The following is a 17,665-nucleotide window of genomic DNA, read 5'->3' as shown; positions in this document are numbered from 1 at the left end:
TTAAGCAGAGCTCCCTGACACAGAACCCCTAGTTCTGCAACAATGCGAACATGTATGTTGCTTCTGCATGGTTCCTTTCTAAGGAATAGTCTACATAACCAATGACCTCGAACTGACCTTCCTGCTTCCAAATACAACATGTTACAATAACAGGCATATGCTCCTACACATAATTTTATGTAGTGCCGGTGATTTAACCTTGGGCTTCATGAATGGTAGATACACATTTTACCAACTGAACTACTCCTAGGTTGTTACATGGTGTGAGCTGGAATGATTGTAGGCAACCCCCACAGAGGTTAAGTTATTGTTATTAAGAGAATAAAGACAACTTTGAAAATTAAACCCAGAGGTATTATTTTAAAGTAATTAGATCTTAAGTTCTCCAGAATTTTGTGCAATATGTTGCTATCTTTAAGAATGATCTTTTGGACAGCATAATTTTTAATTCTTAAAATGCCACATTTTTCTCCTGTTCTTTCTTTCTATTCTTCTTCCTTTCCTCTTCTCTCTTTCCTTCACTTCTTTCTTTTATCTTTCTTTCCTTTTATTCTTTTCCTTCGTTTTTCTTACTACCATCTACCATTGCTTCTGATAACCTTCTCTTAAATTTTCTCTTTTTCTTTTAAGTCATTTTTTAAATATTTCTTTGGGGCTGGAGTCTTTATATGACATAGCATGGTTTCAATGTTCTAGGATTAACAGATCTTCTTACTTGGGGCTTCTTAGTAACTGGCCCTGTCCTATTATTATTTTTATAGTTCATGAATATGTTTTTGAACTAAAGAGATTACATTTGCTTTCATAACTCATTTTTTAAAAGAATTAGCTTAGCTGGCATCTGTTAAATAAGATGAAATCTCAAAGGTCTACGACTCATTTCCAGTAGCGACAGAGAGAAGGAAATGGCACACATTGCTCTAGTATTAGGAAAACTTAGAAGAGGCCTTCTAAAACTGATGATTAGTTTAGGTGTAAGTTCTGTGCTATTTTGCTTTATTTTCAAATGTACATAACCAGTCCAGTTCCCTTCTGCAAAGATTCCCATAAAATGTCAATAAAGTGCCTTTCTACAGAGCTCATCAATTATAAGGGATCAGTCTGTGTGGCTACCTGCCTTTTAAGAGAGTTCTTTCATTAGTTGATTATGAGTAAGAGCAACAGGAACATTGTATCAAAGAAGCTCAAAGAGGATACCAGTGTGATAACCAATGGAGCAATAGCTCTGGTCTTCTCAGAGCTCCACACTGGTGCCCATTACCTTTTGCTGTTATTTTTGTTTCTTCTACTCTAAAGGAACACTTAAGACATGAAATAGAAATAAATGTCCTATTTAGATACATATACATAGGCCATGTGTTGAGTTGTTCTATGAAGCCATTTATCCCCATTACTAGAGAGCAAAATGAGATGAAAACTATAGCCAGAAAAGTGCTGTCCACAAACAAGCTTAGAAATAATCAGATGATTTGAGCAGTGAAGGAGTGGGGCCAGCTTGTGTGCCAAGAAAGGAGGCTGGTACCATGGGCCACCTCCAGGATGTTTTCCACTCTTCAGGCAGACCCATCTGTTTAACGGTCACCTGACACCTTATTTTCAACAGATTGGCCAGAAGCTTGGTTGTAGATGATGGTGTCTGGCTGACATTCTCAATCTTGGTTACATGGTGATTACCTAAGAAACTTCTGATATTCTAGGCAACCAAATTATACTAAGCCCCATAGAATGAGCATCTTTGTTGATGGAGCTTGAACTTGGACTACTTCTACTCTCCTGGTAATTTTTATATGCACTGGAGGATGAGTATAGGTTGACTGGTTGTTTTGTAGCTTAAAGGACCCAGAAACTCACAGGGAGCACTCAGTGGAGTGCTACCTGCTGGCTCTCCTCTGCTGGCTTAGCTGATCTGAATCAGAGTTCAACAGACACTCTGAATGTGATCATACTATATTAATATCCAACACTGAGTTGATAAAATCTTTCATTCCAAACATGTAGAGCTCATGGGACTACAGACTCTCTCAAACATGGACTAGCACTTTTCTATGATGTGAGCCTGCTAACTTTCATTCATACCTACACATTTAACTTCATCTTCCTACAACCCCTCTTATGATTGCTCTAATGAAAAATGACCAAACCGAGGAAGGCCAGTTAAGGTAACAGGCTAAGTAGTAGAGATGAAATATGAACATTATTTGGAACCCAGCCCCCTACCCTCAATCCCTCTGAGATTCTGTTCAGATGGTCAGTGTTCTATCAGTAGTAGAAGTATTCCTGCCTCTCTAGGAAAATTTCCTAAGTAGCAATATAGCTCTGAATCTGAAGCTTCTCTGAGACAAAGTGATAGATACGTGAATTCCTTTTTAGGTATGAGTAAAATTCAAGAGAAATTATGAAAAGGATAATCAACTGTCTGTAATACAGAAATGGCTGGTATCATTTTATACACAGACTTACTTCCACTTTAAAATGTTTTTAGACCAACCATCCAGAGTCCATCTGACTCAGCTGGTGGCATATTTAAATTAGTCTTGTAGCTTATTATATATCATTTTTATCTCTCACTCCTCCCACCCTAGGTCAAATCTCATCTATTTGCAATTTCCTTCTGAAATTAATTACCCTCTGATTTCTAAGTGTCAAGTGAGAAGAGTGGCCTCTTTGTATTTCTCAAGGAGACTTGAGAAGCCAGACAGAGGTTAAAGGCAAGCTTCTGGCAAACCAGATGAGGCCAATTGCAACTATCCCTTCTCAAATAGCACCAGTGATGTTTCATGGTTAGAAGTTCTATTGTCTCCTTGCTCTTTGACTCCTAGATTTGAAATTGTTATTGTTAAAGACTCCGGATCTGTGTTGCTCATAGTGAGTCTTTCTGAATCAAATGCCTTGGGTGACAAACATAATACAAGACTTATTTGTATTTACAACTCCATGGGATGTGACTACAAAAATCCCTGCAGCCTGGAGGATGGTCTCTTGGCCTGATAGGTGGCAGCTGGAGTCCCCAATATAGTAATGGGGTAAAGTCAATTTGATTCTAACTGTAGGTTCTGGGGACTCTTTTCATCATAAGACCCAGAGAGTCTTGATTTTGACAGACCAAGAATTTGTGTGTGTGTGTGTGTGTGTGTGTGTGTGTGTGTGTGTGTGTGTGCATGTGTGCGTGTGCGCATGTGCAGTATAGGTTACCTTTAGGTGTCATTCCTCCAAGTTTTACTTTTACTTTTTGATGATGATGATGATGATGATGATGATGATGATGATGATGATGACAATGATGGTTGTTTTGTTGTTTGAATCACTGTTTAAGACATGCTCTCTGTAGGTACTCCTAGCAGGACTTGGCATGCTGTGTAGACCATTTTGGCCTTATGGACAAAATTCCTGAGTGCCAGGATAAAAAGAATCACCTGGCCCGAATTAAATATATTTTTAAAACCACTACCATTTATTTGTATGGTCAGGCATGCCAAAATGTGCATGTGGAAGTGAGAGGAAGTTATTGGAGTTGGTTCTCTTCTGACTTGAGGGTACAAGGGGTTAGGTCATTAGGACTGGTGGCAGACTCCGTTACCCACTGATCTATATTGTTGGCTCCATTGGTCTTTCAGATGGTCATTGAGGACATGGTGCTAAGCCACACTGATGGAACGCGTCCTTAGAGCCTCTGTGCCATTGGGAAAGGCCTAAACTAGATATGTCTATCTTTACTCACATAATCTCAGTGTGCTTCTGTTATTGAAAGGATAACAAAACAGCAGCTGTTGATCAGTGTTCAACATCTCTTCCCATGTCCAGTTCTAAAATACTACTCTGGAATGTCCAGATCCCAGTGAGAGGCACTGCCTGCCTGTGGCTATTTTCATTTAGGATTATATATATATATATATATATATATATATATATATATATATATATATATATATATATATATATATATATAGTGTCATGTACAATGAGACGTGACATGTAAAGATGAACTAGCAAATAGCCAAATAAAGTAGAAAAAGCTCCAAAAGGACCTATCAGGACTACCTAGTTTTTAAAAAGTCGAATGTATGAAAGCACATTTAGAATCATGTCATTTAGACACAATTTCTTAGCTTGTGTTGTTAATAAGGATTAAATTAAAAGGAAGAATTGCCAGTTTTTCCTGAATTTAGCTGCTTGATTAGACATCCCTTGATTTTGGATAGTCATCTCTAAGGGTCTTTCCCTGACCTGGAGACTGTCACTTTAACCTTTCTAAGATCTACCATTCCACCCACTTCCAACTGTACTCTACTCAGACTAAACCACTGGCATTGATTCTAGAAGGCAGGGCTGGTGTTACAAACTGAGCCTCATTAGAAATGTTATTTAAATGTCAAGGTTTTAGTTCTACCACTGGGAAATGGAGCCAAAAATTAAAGTATATGTCCCTCATAGACTTTGTAAAGACTTAGCAGACAATGAAAGCAATGTAGGAGATACAGTATCATCTTCTGTGTCACTCAAACAAAAGGTTAGGAGAAGGGCAGGAAGAGGTGATCTGGAAGCTGGATTTGACCTAGAAAGTATTGATGTAATTTTTAGGAATCTCATTCATCTCAGAGTACTCCACATCTGTTGAAAGTACAGGAGAATAGAATCCATATCCAAGGAGAAGCATGACTGCAGAAAATATGTTTGAAATCAACTGGACCACATCACTTCTCATGATCATGGCAATGATGATAGTATACTGAGTGCTGAGCTCAGGCATCAGCTGAAGAGCATCCATTCAGCACCATGTACATTTCCTCCAGGAAGCCAAGGCCTTAGGGACCACCCATCACTCTCACTCAAAAGTAGGGCAGGTGGAAGGTTGATAGTTTCTCTACCATGCCCACATTCTCTCCTTAAATACCTGCACTAATACTGGATTCTGGCTTAAACTTAAACTGTATAGCAGTGTCAAAGATGGATTAGCACACGTATACATTAAAGAACATGAACAATAAGTAAAAGGTCCTGTTTCTAATCATAAGTTGGCTACATACTGAGCTAAGTATAGAATCTCAACGTGCTGTTTTGGTGAATCTTGGAGCTGATCAGACCAAAAATGAACTCTCAATTTAAATGGAGTTATGGCTGTGCCTCTGTCAAGCCAATGTTTACAATGAATCATCTCTAAGCTACCCATCAATCAGAAATTAAGTAAGTAATGGCATTTTTATCAGCGTATTGAATTTTAACATTCACCTCCTCCACCCTCAGTTTAATGGGTATAATTTGTTCTCTGAGGAGATGAAAAAAACAAGGCCTAATGACACTACTAGAAAGCAGATGTGGCTCCTGCAGGGTTTGTTTTATATCGATGGCAGCCTATTCTACAGCCAATGACAGAATCTTAACCTGGAACACTGTGACCTTGGAGGTAAGGAAATGGTAATTATAGCCACCAGCCACTTGAAGCAGGTGGTAACAGGGGAAAATAATTTGAGAGATGCCAAACATTTAAGAGGTTACTGAGGAAAGGTAAGTGAAGAGGAGGCAGCTGCAAGTGGGTGACACCATGAATGGGTCATTAGAGGTGTGACACCCTTTTGTCATCTTGGGCGAAACTAAGGATAACTAAGGAGAAAAAAACTTCTTGGGTTTAATTGTTTGAACTCCTTGAAATCTATTTATGCATCTATGTAAACACCATGTGTTACTGTATAGCAAAACTAAACCTAGCTGGAGTGCCAGACATCTAGCAAATTAAGAGTTTCTTCAGCTCTTATCCATGAACACCCCATCCCCCAGACAGTAAGCCATTTCCCCTTAACTATTCTGTATGTTAGTTAAGTATGAAATATACTACAGTTCTCAAGAGCATTGAATTGTAGAGGTTAAATGAATCACAGTGATCTACACTGGTAAGGAAAGTCATCAAGAGACTTTTATTTCTGTCAAATGACCTTTTTTTTTTTTTTTTGCATGATATTGCTGCATACAGATATAGAAATAGCTTAGATGCCAATGCTGACAGGGACCAGTTCTGGAAAAGACATCCACATGTGCTCTTAGGCTTGTGGGACATAACTTGCTTTGATACTCTTAGAAGTAGTAGGAGAAAGTTTTAATGGGAAAAAAAATCATCCAATTTCAAAAGATAACAGGTTTAGCATATGTGCTAGTGTCCAAGAAGGTAACAGAATGGGAAAATTATCACCAATAAGAAATAACATCTAAAGGAAATGTGTGTGTGTGTGTGTGTGTGTGTGTGTGTGTGTGCATTTGTGTGTGTAAATACATATGTGTGTGCATCAGGGCAAGAATGTATAGAGGATACTGGTTAACATTGGAGTAATCTTATATACACTTTCCACCTTGATGTTGAGTGAGTGTCTCTTACTGAGTCTGGAGCTTACCATTTTGGCTACACTGGCTGGCAAGGGAGTCCTCAAGATTTGACTGTTTGTTTCCCAGTTTTAGGATTGCGAGTGCATGCCACCATGCCTTGTTTTTGCACAGTGGCTGGGAATCTGTACTTGAGTCCTCATGCTTATGCAAGAAGAACATTGCCCAGGTTGTGAGGAAGACATCTACAGATGTTTTATGAGCGAAGTTTATTCTACTTTGAGGGCGTTTCCTTCCACTCTGCTGGATGGCTGTTGTCTACCAAGTTCACTCCTTATTTGTAGTAGAAAGGGCTCACCCACAGGCTGTGGAGACTGTTTCCACCACAAGTGATTTACATCTAGAAATCCAAGGTTTTCTAAAAGTTCATGGTGGGACCCTGATGGCACTACTTAAAAGATAGATTTCACTTGCTTTATTGTGGCCTATCAAGCCAATGATCTGCAACCAGAAAAGCATGTAATTAGGCCATGGCCAAAGGAGCTGTTAGACCTTGTCTTGTCAGCTGCAGAAGTGGCTCCCCACATAGCTGTGACAGCCATGGTCTGTTGGGTTTGGAATGCTCTTAATTTCTCCCTGGTCCCTTGTTGGTCCAGTCTGTAGATTGTTACAGGTCTTTTTTTTTTTTTTTTTTTTTAAACTGACTCAATTACTTATTCATCCAACAGTGCATAACACTAGCGAAGTCATGGTAGGCTATAGATAAAAGGTAATTACTTCCTGAGACAAAATTTGGGCATATTTAAGGTGTATGTGAGGAGTAAGGTGTATTTGAGTGTGTGTGTGTGTGTGTGTGTGTGTGTGTGTTGTGTATGGGTGTGTGAGTATGTGTATGTGAATGGTCTCTAAGTTAAAAAGAAGAAAATATCAGGAAATAGGGCATTTTATAACATCAGTGATGTTCCTTGCTGTTCACAGTTTGGCATTCATGGGCCCAAACTTCAAGCTCTTTCTGCTTCCTTCTTTACAATTTCACAATCATCTTAGTTGTTCTCAAATTAAATAGATAACAACATTGTTGTAACTTTTAGAGAATGTAAAATCAGAATGATTTTAGAGAGACAGTAATGTATGCATGTGTTTTACTAAAAAAATTGCTTTTACCTGGCATTTGAGTCTTAGACCATGGCCCTCTCAGAAATACCTTTCTTTTTAAATATCCTAGAATTATTTGGAACAACTAACTTCTTTTTCTTTTCTTGCAAGGGTTACATGTCACTCAAAATGGTGACTGAATCTATTATGGAAATAAACTTTCAATGGAAAAAGAAAAACAGGGACATAAAGATAAGACAATGTGCATACACATATGTGCCTGTGTGTACACGTGAACATGCACACATATACATGTTTGCAATTTAGTAAAATTCTGAGTATAGTCCCAGCAATGGCACTGGGATACAAATGGATATAAATAAAGGCTCTGATGACTCACTCCTGCTGAATACCTATTATAAGGTGACGGAGCATCTTTTGTTTTAAAATGAGAATTTCTCATCACAGGGACAGAAATGACATAAAACTGAAACCAGAAACAACCTTGGTGAGCTGCTGTCACAGGCCACCAAGGAAAGGCTCCTTTGCACTGCACTCCTTACCTGACAGTCAAGAATGACTTTATCTATCTTTCCCACCAGATAAGATTCCTGGGTCTGCCCTAAGCCCTCATGTACTTTCCTCCTCTGAGCTCTATTGACCTGGGAGCATCATTCGAGATTGGTAGAACCAAGTTTTGTGACACCTTCCCTAAATTATCTCAAGAGTAGTTTTTTTTTTTCTCAAAAGATTGAAAATATAAACTGGAAGCTGCCACACAACTGTCAAGATTTATTTTACCAATACAGAGTCAAAAAGGGAAATTGGGTATAAACTAACAGAAGGAGAAACAGAGGGTTCATGTGCTATTCTGGCCCATTCTTAGGGGAAGAAGATTTTAGCTGCATGGTAAAAAGAAGCCTGGGGAGAACTCACTAGTTCCCAAAGTGAGACTAGAGGCCATAATCCACCTTCCCAGCCCTCCTGCCTCAGGAAAACAGTACATCTGTGAACTTGACGCCTATCCTTACATGTGTCCCTAAGAACAGGCATGGGCTTGGTTCTGATGTCCTGGAATGGTTGGATTTCTTATCATATGAGGTTTGAAAAAGAAGAATTGGAAAATCAGGAAATGCACCCACCCCTACTCTGTGCTGTCTGTTCTCATGAAATGTCCTACACAGGCTATACATTAAACTCTATATTTTAGTGCATGGCTGCAAAAACAAAGTAAAGTCATCACATTCAGATGGTGAAGCAATTTTAGTGAAATAACATTTCTATAATGAAAAAAGAAAAAGTCAAGTCCTGAAATGGTGAGCTTTATATTCAGGATGCTTACTTATGCTTGATAGTGTCCAAACTAAAATTTCCTCATATTTAAATGAGATAAAGATGCTAAGTAAAATAACCTTTCTTTTCCTTTTTTCTTCCTTCCTTCTTTCCTTCCTTTCTTCCTTACTTCCTTTTTTCCTTCCTTCCTTCCTTCCTCTCTTCCTCCCTTTCTTCTTCTCTCCCTCCCTTCCTCCCTCCCTTCTTCTCTCCCTCCCTTCCTCCCTCCCTTTTCCTGTAATTTTTGTTTTTTCAAGACAGGGTTTGTTTGTGTAATCTTGACTGTCCTACTACTTGCTTCATAGACCAGGCTGGCCTCTAACTCACAGAGATCTGCTTGTCTCTGCCGCTCACTTGCTGGGATTAGAAGCATGGGCCACCAGTGCCAGCCTATGACTTATCATGTTATACTAAGTCATTTGCTTCCAGAAAATAACTCCCAAGATAGGCTGAGGGGCTATGCTCCACACATGGGAATAAACTCAGATACCTCAGTAACTTCAGTCATCAGACTAAAGTTTCACCTAAGAATTTAGTTCTGTTCTCTGCAGACTTGTTCATGGTGAGAGGAAAAGACCATCTACTGCTCCATTCCTCCTTTTCACTCTGTCCTTCCCTCTATTTGTATTGCCTTTCTTTCATTCCTTATGGCTTTTCTTCTACCCATGGACCTAAGTACCATCCATATCACTTCACATTCATCTGCCCATCTTCACATCTATTTATGTTCCTACTTCTGCCCCTATCAACTACATACTTTTGAACATGATACCAAGACATACCTATTTATGGCTACTGTAATTTAAGAAAGATACTATATATAATCTCTGAAATAGACTCTATTCCATAAGACTATCTGATGAGTTCCTGGTCTAAATGGTGCTTAGCAACCACCATAGCTGTCTAAAGTCAAGTCCTAGCTTTCTTGTTCTAAGATTTCTCTCCAAATTCTCAGAAGTTACTAAGAAGGGTGTAAAATGACAAGATTTTGCTTGTGTTTATTTTGCTTTGAGATACACAGAATTGCCAATATTATACTTTCTTTTCTTACCACATAATGACAATGAAACTTTCAGGGCTCAGAAAATGAGGAAGGATAAATTGAAAGCAAAACCCTATCTTTTGCAACATCTTTGTTTAGTCTAAGGATGCCTATGTGGCCTGGTTTTGCACACCTATGCAAATACCAATCTGTCATTTGTAGATCTTTAGAGTAAGTAAGTGCTTTATAGTTTCAGTTGACTTTTAATGAGCATCTCTTACCCAGAAGATATCTTTATGTGAATGTGAAGATTCCATTCTGTCTATCTGTGTTCCAGAGCACATTTTCTTGCTTACTTAAAAAATATATTTTTTATATTGTGGAATTCAAAATCCCTAACTATAATAAAAATGTAAGAAAAATATACTTAGGTTGAAAACCTATTTGATAAAAATCAATTCTAACATGAACACATTTCCTAAAAGTGTCAACCGAGAGACAATAACTTCCACTGAGCACATTATTCTCATATGCACAGAACTTGATAGAAATCTTCTTTCATAAGTGGTAGGTTGTTATGCCTTGATTTTCAGTATTATGCACTACCTCACTTATAAAAATACTATATTTGTTTGAAAAGAAAATTATGTTTTAATTGGTAGAAGAAATGTTCCCTGGTACAACTACACTTATTGGGAAAATTGATAGTATTTTGTTCTTAGTACTCTTCTATCCACTGTGTCTAACTCCTCTCTTCTCTAATGTGGAGGGACACTTTCATGCACCAATCCTTAAGGAATGTTAGAGTATCAGCAAGCAGGACAAGCATGACCAGGCTTTGTCTTCCTAGGCAGTGCTTTATCAATGCTCTATACACCTCAGATGGTCCCTCACTATGCGTGAGTGGCATAATTTATTGAACAGGGCACCTTCCCCTCTTCCCACCTCCCAGTTGGACAGCCAAAAGATGCAACAAGGACCAAGCCATAAAACACAAGGAACCAATAGCCAATCAATAAAGAGAGACCTGCACCCCAGGCTTATTCCAAGCAAGCCATTCATGGAGCTAATGTGATGAACCTGTCCAACCCAGCACATACATACCACAAACACATCAGCAACACCAAGTAGCATGCAATGACCAGATGACCACAGGCCCCACCGCCATGCTCTGATGGGTTCAAGCTCAAAAAAAAAATCTTCTTGAGAGTCTGGACAGTTGGCTTCCATGACACCAAAGCAAGATATTAACCAAATAAAGAATTAATCAATTCAAGTGTTTAGCAAATGTTTATAAAATGTTGAAGAATGCTCTTTACTTATTTCCACTCAGTTCATCAATGAAGCTGTGATGTTACCTAAATTCAGTTCAGTCTTTGTGGCTTGGGTAAAGATGGGCCTTATTCAGAAGGTCAATGCCCAGAGACTTTTAGGCTGCTCTGTGATTGTCAACAGGTAATCATTTAACCAGGGAGATGATGGACAGGGGCTGTAAGGTACCTATTAAAGCCCTTCCAGGCAGCACTGAGGTTCCTGTCATTCAATACTTCTAAAAGGGTTCATAATTCTTTAATTTTATAAGGGTGCAGATTGGGTTGAGTAAAGACAAATTTCTACCAGGGTTGTGGTGGGGCAACAAAGCAGACTTGTCTCCACTTTGGAGAAGGCTGAAGAGCCATGTGATGTTGCTGTGTTGCTTTTGATTAACTTGACAACCAGTGAGTATTTCTCAAACTGTCTCCACGTGGCTGATTTTCCTTCAAGTTTGAAAGGGTTTCATTTGATTTAGTTTATCTCTTTGTCTCCCTGTCTTCCAGAGACGAGGAAGTAAGTGTCTGATCCTACAGATGCTGTAATTTCATAGTATAAAAATGGAACAATTTACCGTTGCCCTGGATCTCTACTACATGATTTAGAGATTCAAAAGCGATTCTCATCACTCCCCATTTCCCCCTGACTGTATTTTTAAAAAGCCCCTTTCTTGTCTGCATTGATTAAAAATAAATGGTACCTCTGCTTAATAATAAAAAATCAAACCAGAAATCTCATTTTAGAAATTGTTTTCTGGTAATTCAACTATTACTGAGTTTACCTCAATGAATAATTCCATAGGTGACAAGTATTCTGCTCACAATAAAGTTAAATAGAGGCAGTAATCAATTTCCACAGCAACCAAGAGGACCTAATGTGCAAATATTGCTAATAAACAGCAAGAGGCCAATTACATGGAGAAGAATATAGTTAGTGGGTTCCTTCATCTGCAACTGTTATACTAAACTGGGAATTGCAGTTATTAAAGATTTACCAATCCAAAAATGAGGGTAATTCTTTTCAGTAGAATACACTACCAATGAGAACTCTCAATAATTTTAAAATTGTAGATTTTATACAGATATTTACATCTATGGCATTCCAAATAACAGAGAATTTTCACAGCTGTAAATAGTTGCAGGGGGATAGGGTGAGCTTCCTCAGTAACTCTAAGAATAGTATTAAATGTTGTTTGTTTTTTTTTTTTTATCAAGTGTCTAAATTAGTCTTATTGAAGAAGGCGATTTAAAGTCTATTCTTGTAATTAACCTTCTTTCAACTTGGGGCTAAATGCACTTATTCTTAGGAGAAGCAAGATAAACACTCAAAGAAATAAATCTGTTTGAGATTCTTATAATTATACAGCAGGCTAAAGTTACTATGATTATAATTACATACAAAGTGGGCGTTTGAGAATTTAGCATCTAGAGAGATTTTCATAAAATAATTAAGGGCTCTAACTGAGCCACATTACAATCCAGCCTGTGTGGATCTGCAGCACTTGGAATTTAATAACATTTAAGCCTTTTCATTTGTAGAATTATCTCAAGTATTTCAAGATTTTCATCATTTTTATTAGCCTTTTCGACCCTCTTGATTGTCCTAACCCAGTGTCAGAGAATACGGAAGACAATAATTTACACGAACCATCTTGTATCTAGCCAACTGATGATTGGATAAATGGATAATTCGTGTATTTACAAGTGTGTCTGGCCAGTGGCTTGGATTTCTTTGAAGATCCTCCCCAATTTGGGAAACAGGTTATAAGTGCTCACGAGAAAACAGTGATAATTCCTGTGTGTAGCCAGACAGCAAATCTTAGCTCATTTCTGACCGTTTTTTTTTTTTTTTTTTTTTTGTGTGTGCTCGGCTCAGTACGGCATCTTAAATTCAGGGATTTCTTTTGCTTTATTAAACTGCAGGAGAATTCTGCAGCTGCTGCATTCTAACAACCCCTCTAGTGAGAAATGGGATGGGGGTGCAGAAAAAGTGCACCATAGCATATCGAGAACTACTGCATGGCTGCAAGCCAGGGGGGAGTTCAGTGTCTTCTGACAATTCCCACTCATGGGCCACACCCCTTGCCAGCTTGCTTACCTGTCTGACCCAGCATGCCTCAGCCATACATGCAAATCGTTACCATTATTATTTTATTCATGGAAACAATCCTCAAATTAAAATAGTCATCACGGAAATAAGCAACCTCCGGGGACATTCTGGCATGCAGAGCACCTGAACATTCACAGTGATGTCCTCAGAGAACAGAGCCAGGAAATCGCATTCAATATGGAAACACACTCATTTGGGGTTTGTTGGTTGGTTTACTGCCCCTCCCCCAACAAGGCACCTATATAATTGCTATAACTGTTTTTTAGAAACCGTCACATCCCCAAAGTCTGGGGACCAAGGCATTCATACACATCCATCCGGAATTCTGCATTTCTCAAATAGACTTCTGTACCTCGAACTGCCAGTCTTCCTGTGAGGTGTGCAGTGTGAATGAAAGTTGGCTTACATTTCTTACATTTGGGTATTGCCCAAAATGGACACTGACAAGTACTTTGAATCTCTTTATGAAAGCCAGGTATACTGCCCATTCCTTTAGTTTGAATTCAATGGAGCAGAGGGAAATGTTTTCCTGAGCATCAAGTGGGAAAGGGAGTCTTAAGGCTTAGTCCCTTCTTCCTATGAGCTCCATGACACTATCATCTTACAGAGAAGGGCCATGAGAAGGTTGTATTGAAGTGTGTGTGTGTGTGTATACTAGATATTTGAATATAGAAATAAGAAAACTTGAAATATAGCTATCCAGGGACAGAGTAGATTTTCTCAGCCTTACATCAGACAGGGTGAGGAGTTCACAATGAGCAATGCTTAAGCATCTGTCTTCTCTTCAAGTAGCTTGTGTAGAACTTCACCACAGGCCCTAACTTTTAGGGGTTTCCTCCTCAGTAGTCATGCATTTTTTTTCAAGCAAGACCAAATAAGAATCCTACCCCACCAGCTGTTTCCAAGTCATCTAGAGAAGGAAGACCCTTACCTGTCACTGTAGGCAGCAGCAGTGGCAGGGGTGGGCTGGGCGTAGCGGTATGCAGCATAGCCACCCTAGAATGCAAGAAGAGAGAAGGCTCAGCAATGCAGAGCCCAGTTCAGTGACACCCAGTGGTCAGGAGCCCACACCAGTACAGCGGGTACCCAAGTCCACCCAACCAAGGTTGAGGTTAATGAAAGCTTAGTATCAGAGCAGAAGTCAAAAGACACTGAAGAGAGAGGAGGTTGAAGACCAGGCCTGGCTGTGTGTTAAAGGTTAGAAATCCTAAGCACATCTTCTGAAGGCAGAACCCCGTGCCCTTTGGAAGAAATACACCTAAGTGTTAATGTCAATCATCTCAGGGTGAGGATTAAATATTCTTTCTACTTTTCTGAACTTTCCAGGTTTTCAGAAATGACCATGCTTACCACAACTTACCAAATATGAATCTAAATTTTATTAATCTTTAATCATTTCTTTATTAAAAACCTCTCTCCTGCCTCATATTCATTGTAGAAAGCAGATCATTAAGTTCCTTAGTAACTCTGTGTGTGTATGTGTGTGTGTGTGTGTGTGTGTGTGTGTGTGTTTGTGTGGTCATTTATTCAGTGATGGTTTTGTAGAAGGCTTTATTAATATTCCATAATTATTTTTAAAAAGTAAACAAATGTCCAAAATTCTGTCTTCTCATCTGAAAATATCGCACTGCTACTTGTAACATGTATCATACATGTAACAGGTCACACATATCACACACCTACAGGTCACCCATAATCACACTGCTAAAAGTCACACCAATCACACTTCTCACACACATTCAGATGCAGAATTTGGCTCAGGGGAATGGAATATGATAAAGCCTTCCAATTTGTAAATAAAATCATTAAGAGAGAAAAAAATCTGCAAAGGAAAATAATTAACATTTACTTCTGTGCACCAGTAATTGCCGTTGTGCAATTAAGCAAAGAAGAAGCACAAATGGGCTTATTGAGAAGGAATTGTGTGCAGTGGAGCATTGATTATCACACCCAGAGAAGAACAGCTTGCTCAACAGACCAGGGCAATGTGTCAGTCACCCTGGAATGATCTCAGCACAATTACAACACTGGACCCAGTATCCGGAGGCAACAGGCTTATTCAGGTTCTAATGAGAATGCATGGTACTGCAATCCTCCAAGGAATGGGTTTTCACCCTCACTGTGAGGGGCTGGCTCAGAGTAGCGTGCTGTGTCAGAGGGCTGACAACTGCAAAATGCCCAGTGACAGGAGGTCAAAGTTGACAAGCGACATACATGTGGCCTTATACAAAGGGACAAAGCAAGGCTACAAAAGTAACTTTAAGCACCAGGAAACAGATTTCAATAGTTTCTGCCACTGTTCCTCACTAAAACCCCCCATCATCCACCAAAAGAACCAGTTTTTCTATGAGGAAATTCGTTCTTTGGATTAGCTTTAGGAAAGACACACCCAAGACGTCTTAATGGATAATCGCCGATAATACGGAGCCAGGAGTTTTTGTATCAGCTTTCCTTAAGGAAAGAAAAATGTGTAATATAAAACAAAAAGGTCTTAGCCAGACACCACCTGGTGCTCTAAACACCATGTTCTCTAATGAGGAATGGGGGAGCTCATTAAATGTGCTGAAAAGTCATAAAAACAAAGCAGGTGTCAGACCAGCCCTGAACTCCAAAGGAGGCCGGCCAAAAAGAAGCCAGGGCACTGGTTTCTAGAGTTGTTCTTTTAATCTGCCTCACTATTTTTCTTGGCTTTCATGATATATCAGAATGATATAAATATGCAGGTATGTGCATTAAATTTAATGAGGTAGGAATGGGTTAGAATTGACCAGCCAATGGCTGGGAGGCATTAGCAGCAATTGGATGAAGTGTGTGTGTGTGTGTGTGTGTGTGTGTGTGTGTGTGTGTGTGTGTATGTGTGTGTGTGCGCGCGCGCGTGCGTGTTTGTTGTGTGTCCAAATGTAGAAAAAATATCCCTAAAGGTATATTAGCTTCTAAGTAAATTCTAAGTGTTGTAGCTCTGATTATACATCCTTCTCTCAAGGTATGAAGAAGGGTCTGCCATAAGAGTAGGTAGGAATTAGACAAATGGGAAACATGTCTACAAACAGGTAGCTAATATGAGTTTCACTGCCTACAAGATTGATATTTATCATGGGAATGTAAATGTGGCTATGGATACCTAAACTGTATTTTCTAAAGCATTTTTTTTGGTTAATTTTATTTCTGAGATTATAATTTAATTAGAACATTTCTTCTTTCCCTTTCCTTCCCCCTATGGAAGGTCAGCTATGAAAGTTTGGTGATGATCTTTCTCTCCTATACTTACTTATGGCTTCACCATTGAGAGGAACTCAGAGTCTATGCCAAGCAGGCATAAGTGGTCAATACCCTGAGCTTATTTCTCTTACATGGGATTTTTGATTTTAAGTATTCTCTTTTGTTTTGGTTTTTGTTTTTGAGACAGGATCCAATGTAGCACAGGCTAGCCTTGAACTTGTTATGGGATTAAAAACTAACCTGAGTTTCCAACAATGCAGTCTCCTTCCAGAGAGTTACTGGAATTACTTATGCATTCCACTGTGCCTGGTTTATGAGGAGCTGGAGATCTCCAGGGTTTCATGCATGGCAGGCAAGCCCTGTACCACCTGGGTTACATCCCCAGTCAAGTTTAGTTTTTCATCTTTCTTCATGTGTATTGGTGTAAATACATGACATTCACATGTGTGCACGTGCCTACACAGGTCAGGAGAAGAAATTGGATTCCCTGGATGTGTAATTACAGGCAGTTGCCACTCTCTGAGATCGGTGCTGAGAACTGAACGTTGGCCATCTCATGTGCACTTGCAACTGTAGGACCATCAGTAGATGGACATTGTTAAAGTAAGTGGTATGGCCTTGATGGACAGGTCACATGTTATCCTAGCCGTGTCTCAGACAGCACGGTGGCCAATGCCCTCACATGTTTTTCCAATCACTTGGAATGTGAGGACTACAGTGAACTGAAGTTTCAGTTTACTTATCTCTCATTAATCTGATTTGCTTTTACCTTGTCATTTATACTGTGGTAAGAGGATCTAGTAAATGCTGAAGAAATGTTGCACTGTTAAGCTATTTCCCAAGTCTGTCATAAAGACAAAAAAAAAAAGGACTTGTTTACTTTTTATTTTAAGACAGTGTCTTATAAGTATAAAATTGGCCTTGAACTGATTCTGTAGGCCAACAAGCTTTGAACTTTTTATCCTCCTGTCTCTACCTCCCAAACACTGGGATTACAGTTACACCAGATTGACTGGTTAAATGAATAAATCATTGTGTGCTTCATGCATGTTAATATATGTGCAGCTATGTGTGCACATGAAAGCTCACGTGTTTGGAGGGCAGAGGAAAAGGTGCGCTCTCTCTCTCTCTCTCTCTCTCTCTCTCTCTCTCTCTCTCTCTCTCTCTCGTTTCTTCCTCTCCTGCCTATTTTATTTTCTGAGTGTGGTCTCTCATTATTCTAGAATCTGCCAAGGAAGCCCTACAGAATCTTCTGTCTGTCTTTCTAGCTCTGGGATTAGAAAGAGATGTCTTCACGTTTGGATTTAA

At 39.2% G+C, this 17,665-nt stretch overlaps 1 protein-coding gene across 4 annotated transcripts in view; it reads right to left on the bottom strand.

The window, feature by feature from the left end:
• Window positions 1-17,665, bottom strand: part of RBFOX1 (RNA binding fox-1 homolog 1) — a 335,551-nt gene that overhangs the window by 21,590 nt on the left and 296,296 nt on the right. For all 4 annotated transcript variants that reach the window (XM_080942246.1, XM_080942245.1, XM_080942247.1 and 1 more), the window contains exon 11: window positions 14,070-14,134. In XM_080942246.1, coding sequence (XP_080798372.1) covers window positions 14,070-14,134 — 65 coding nt within the window. The remainder of the gene's footprint in view (window positions 1-14,069; window positions 14,135-17,665) is intronic.

This window comes from Micromys minutus, assembly GCF_963924665.1.
Source record: "Micromys minutus genome assembly, chromosome: 31".
Classification (NCBI taxonomy): domain Eukaryota; kingdom Metazoa; phylum Chordata; class Mammalia; order Rodentia; family Muridae; genus Micromys; species Micromys minutus.
Note: the sequence above shows the minus strand (reverse complement) of the source record. Positions and strands in the feature narration are given on the sequence as shown.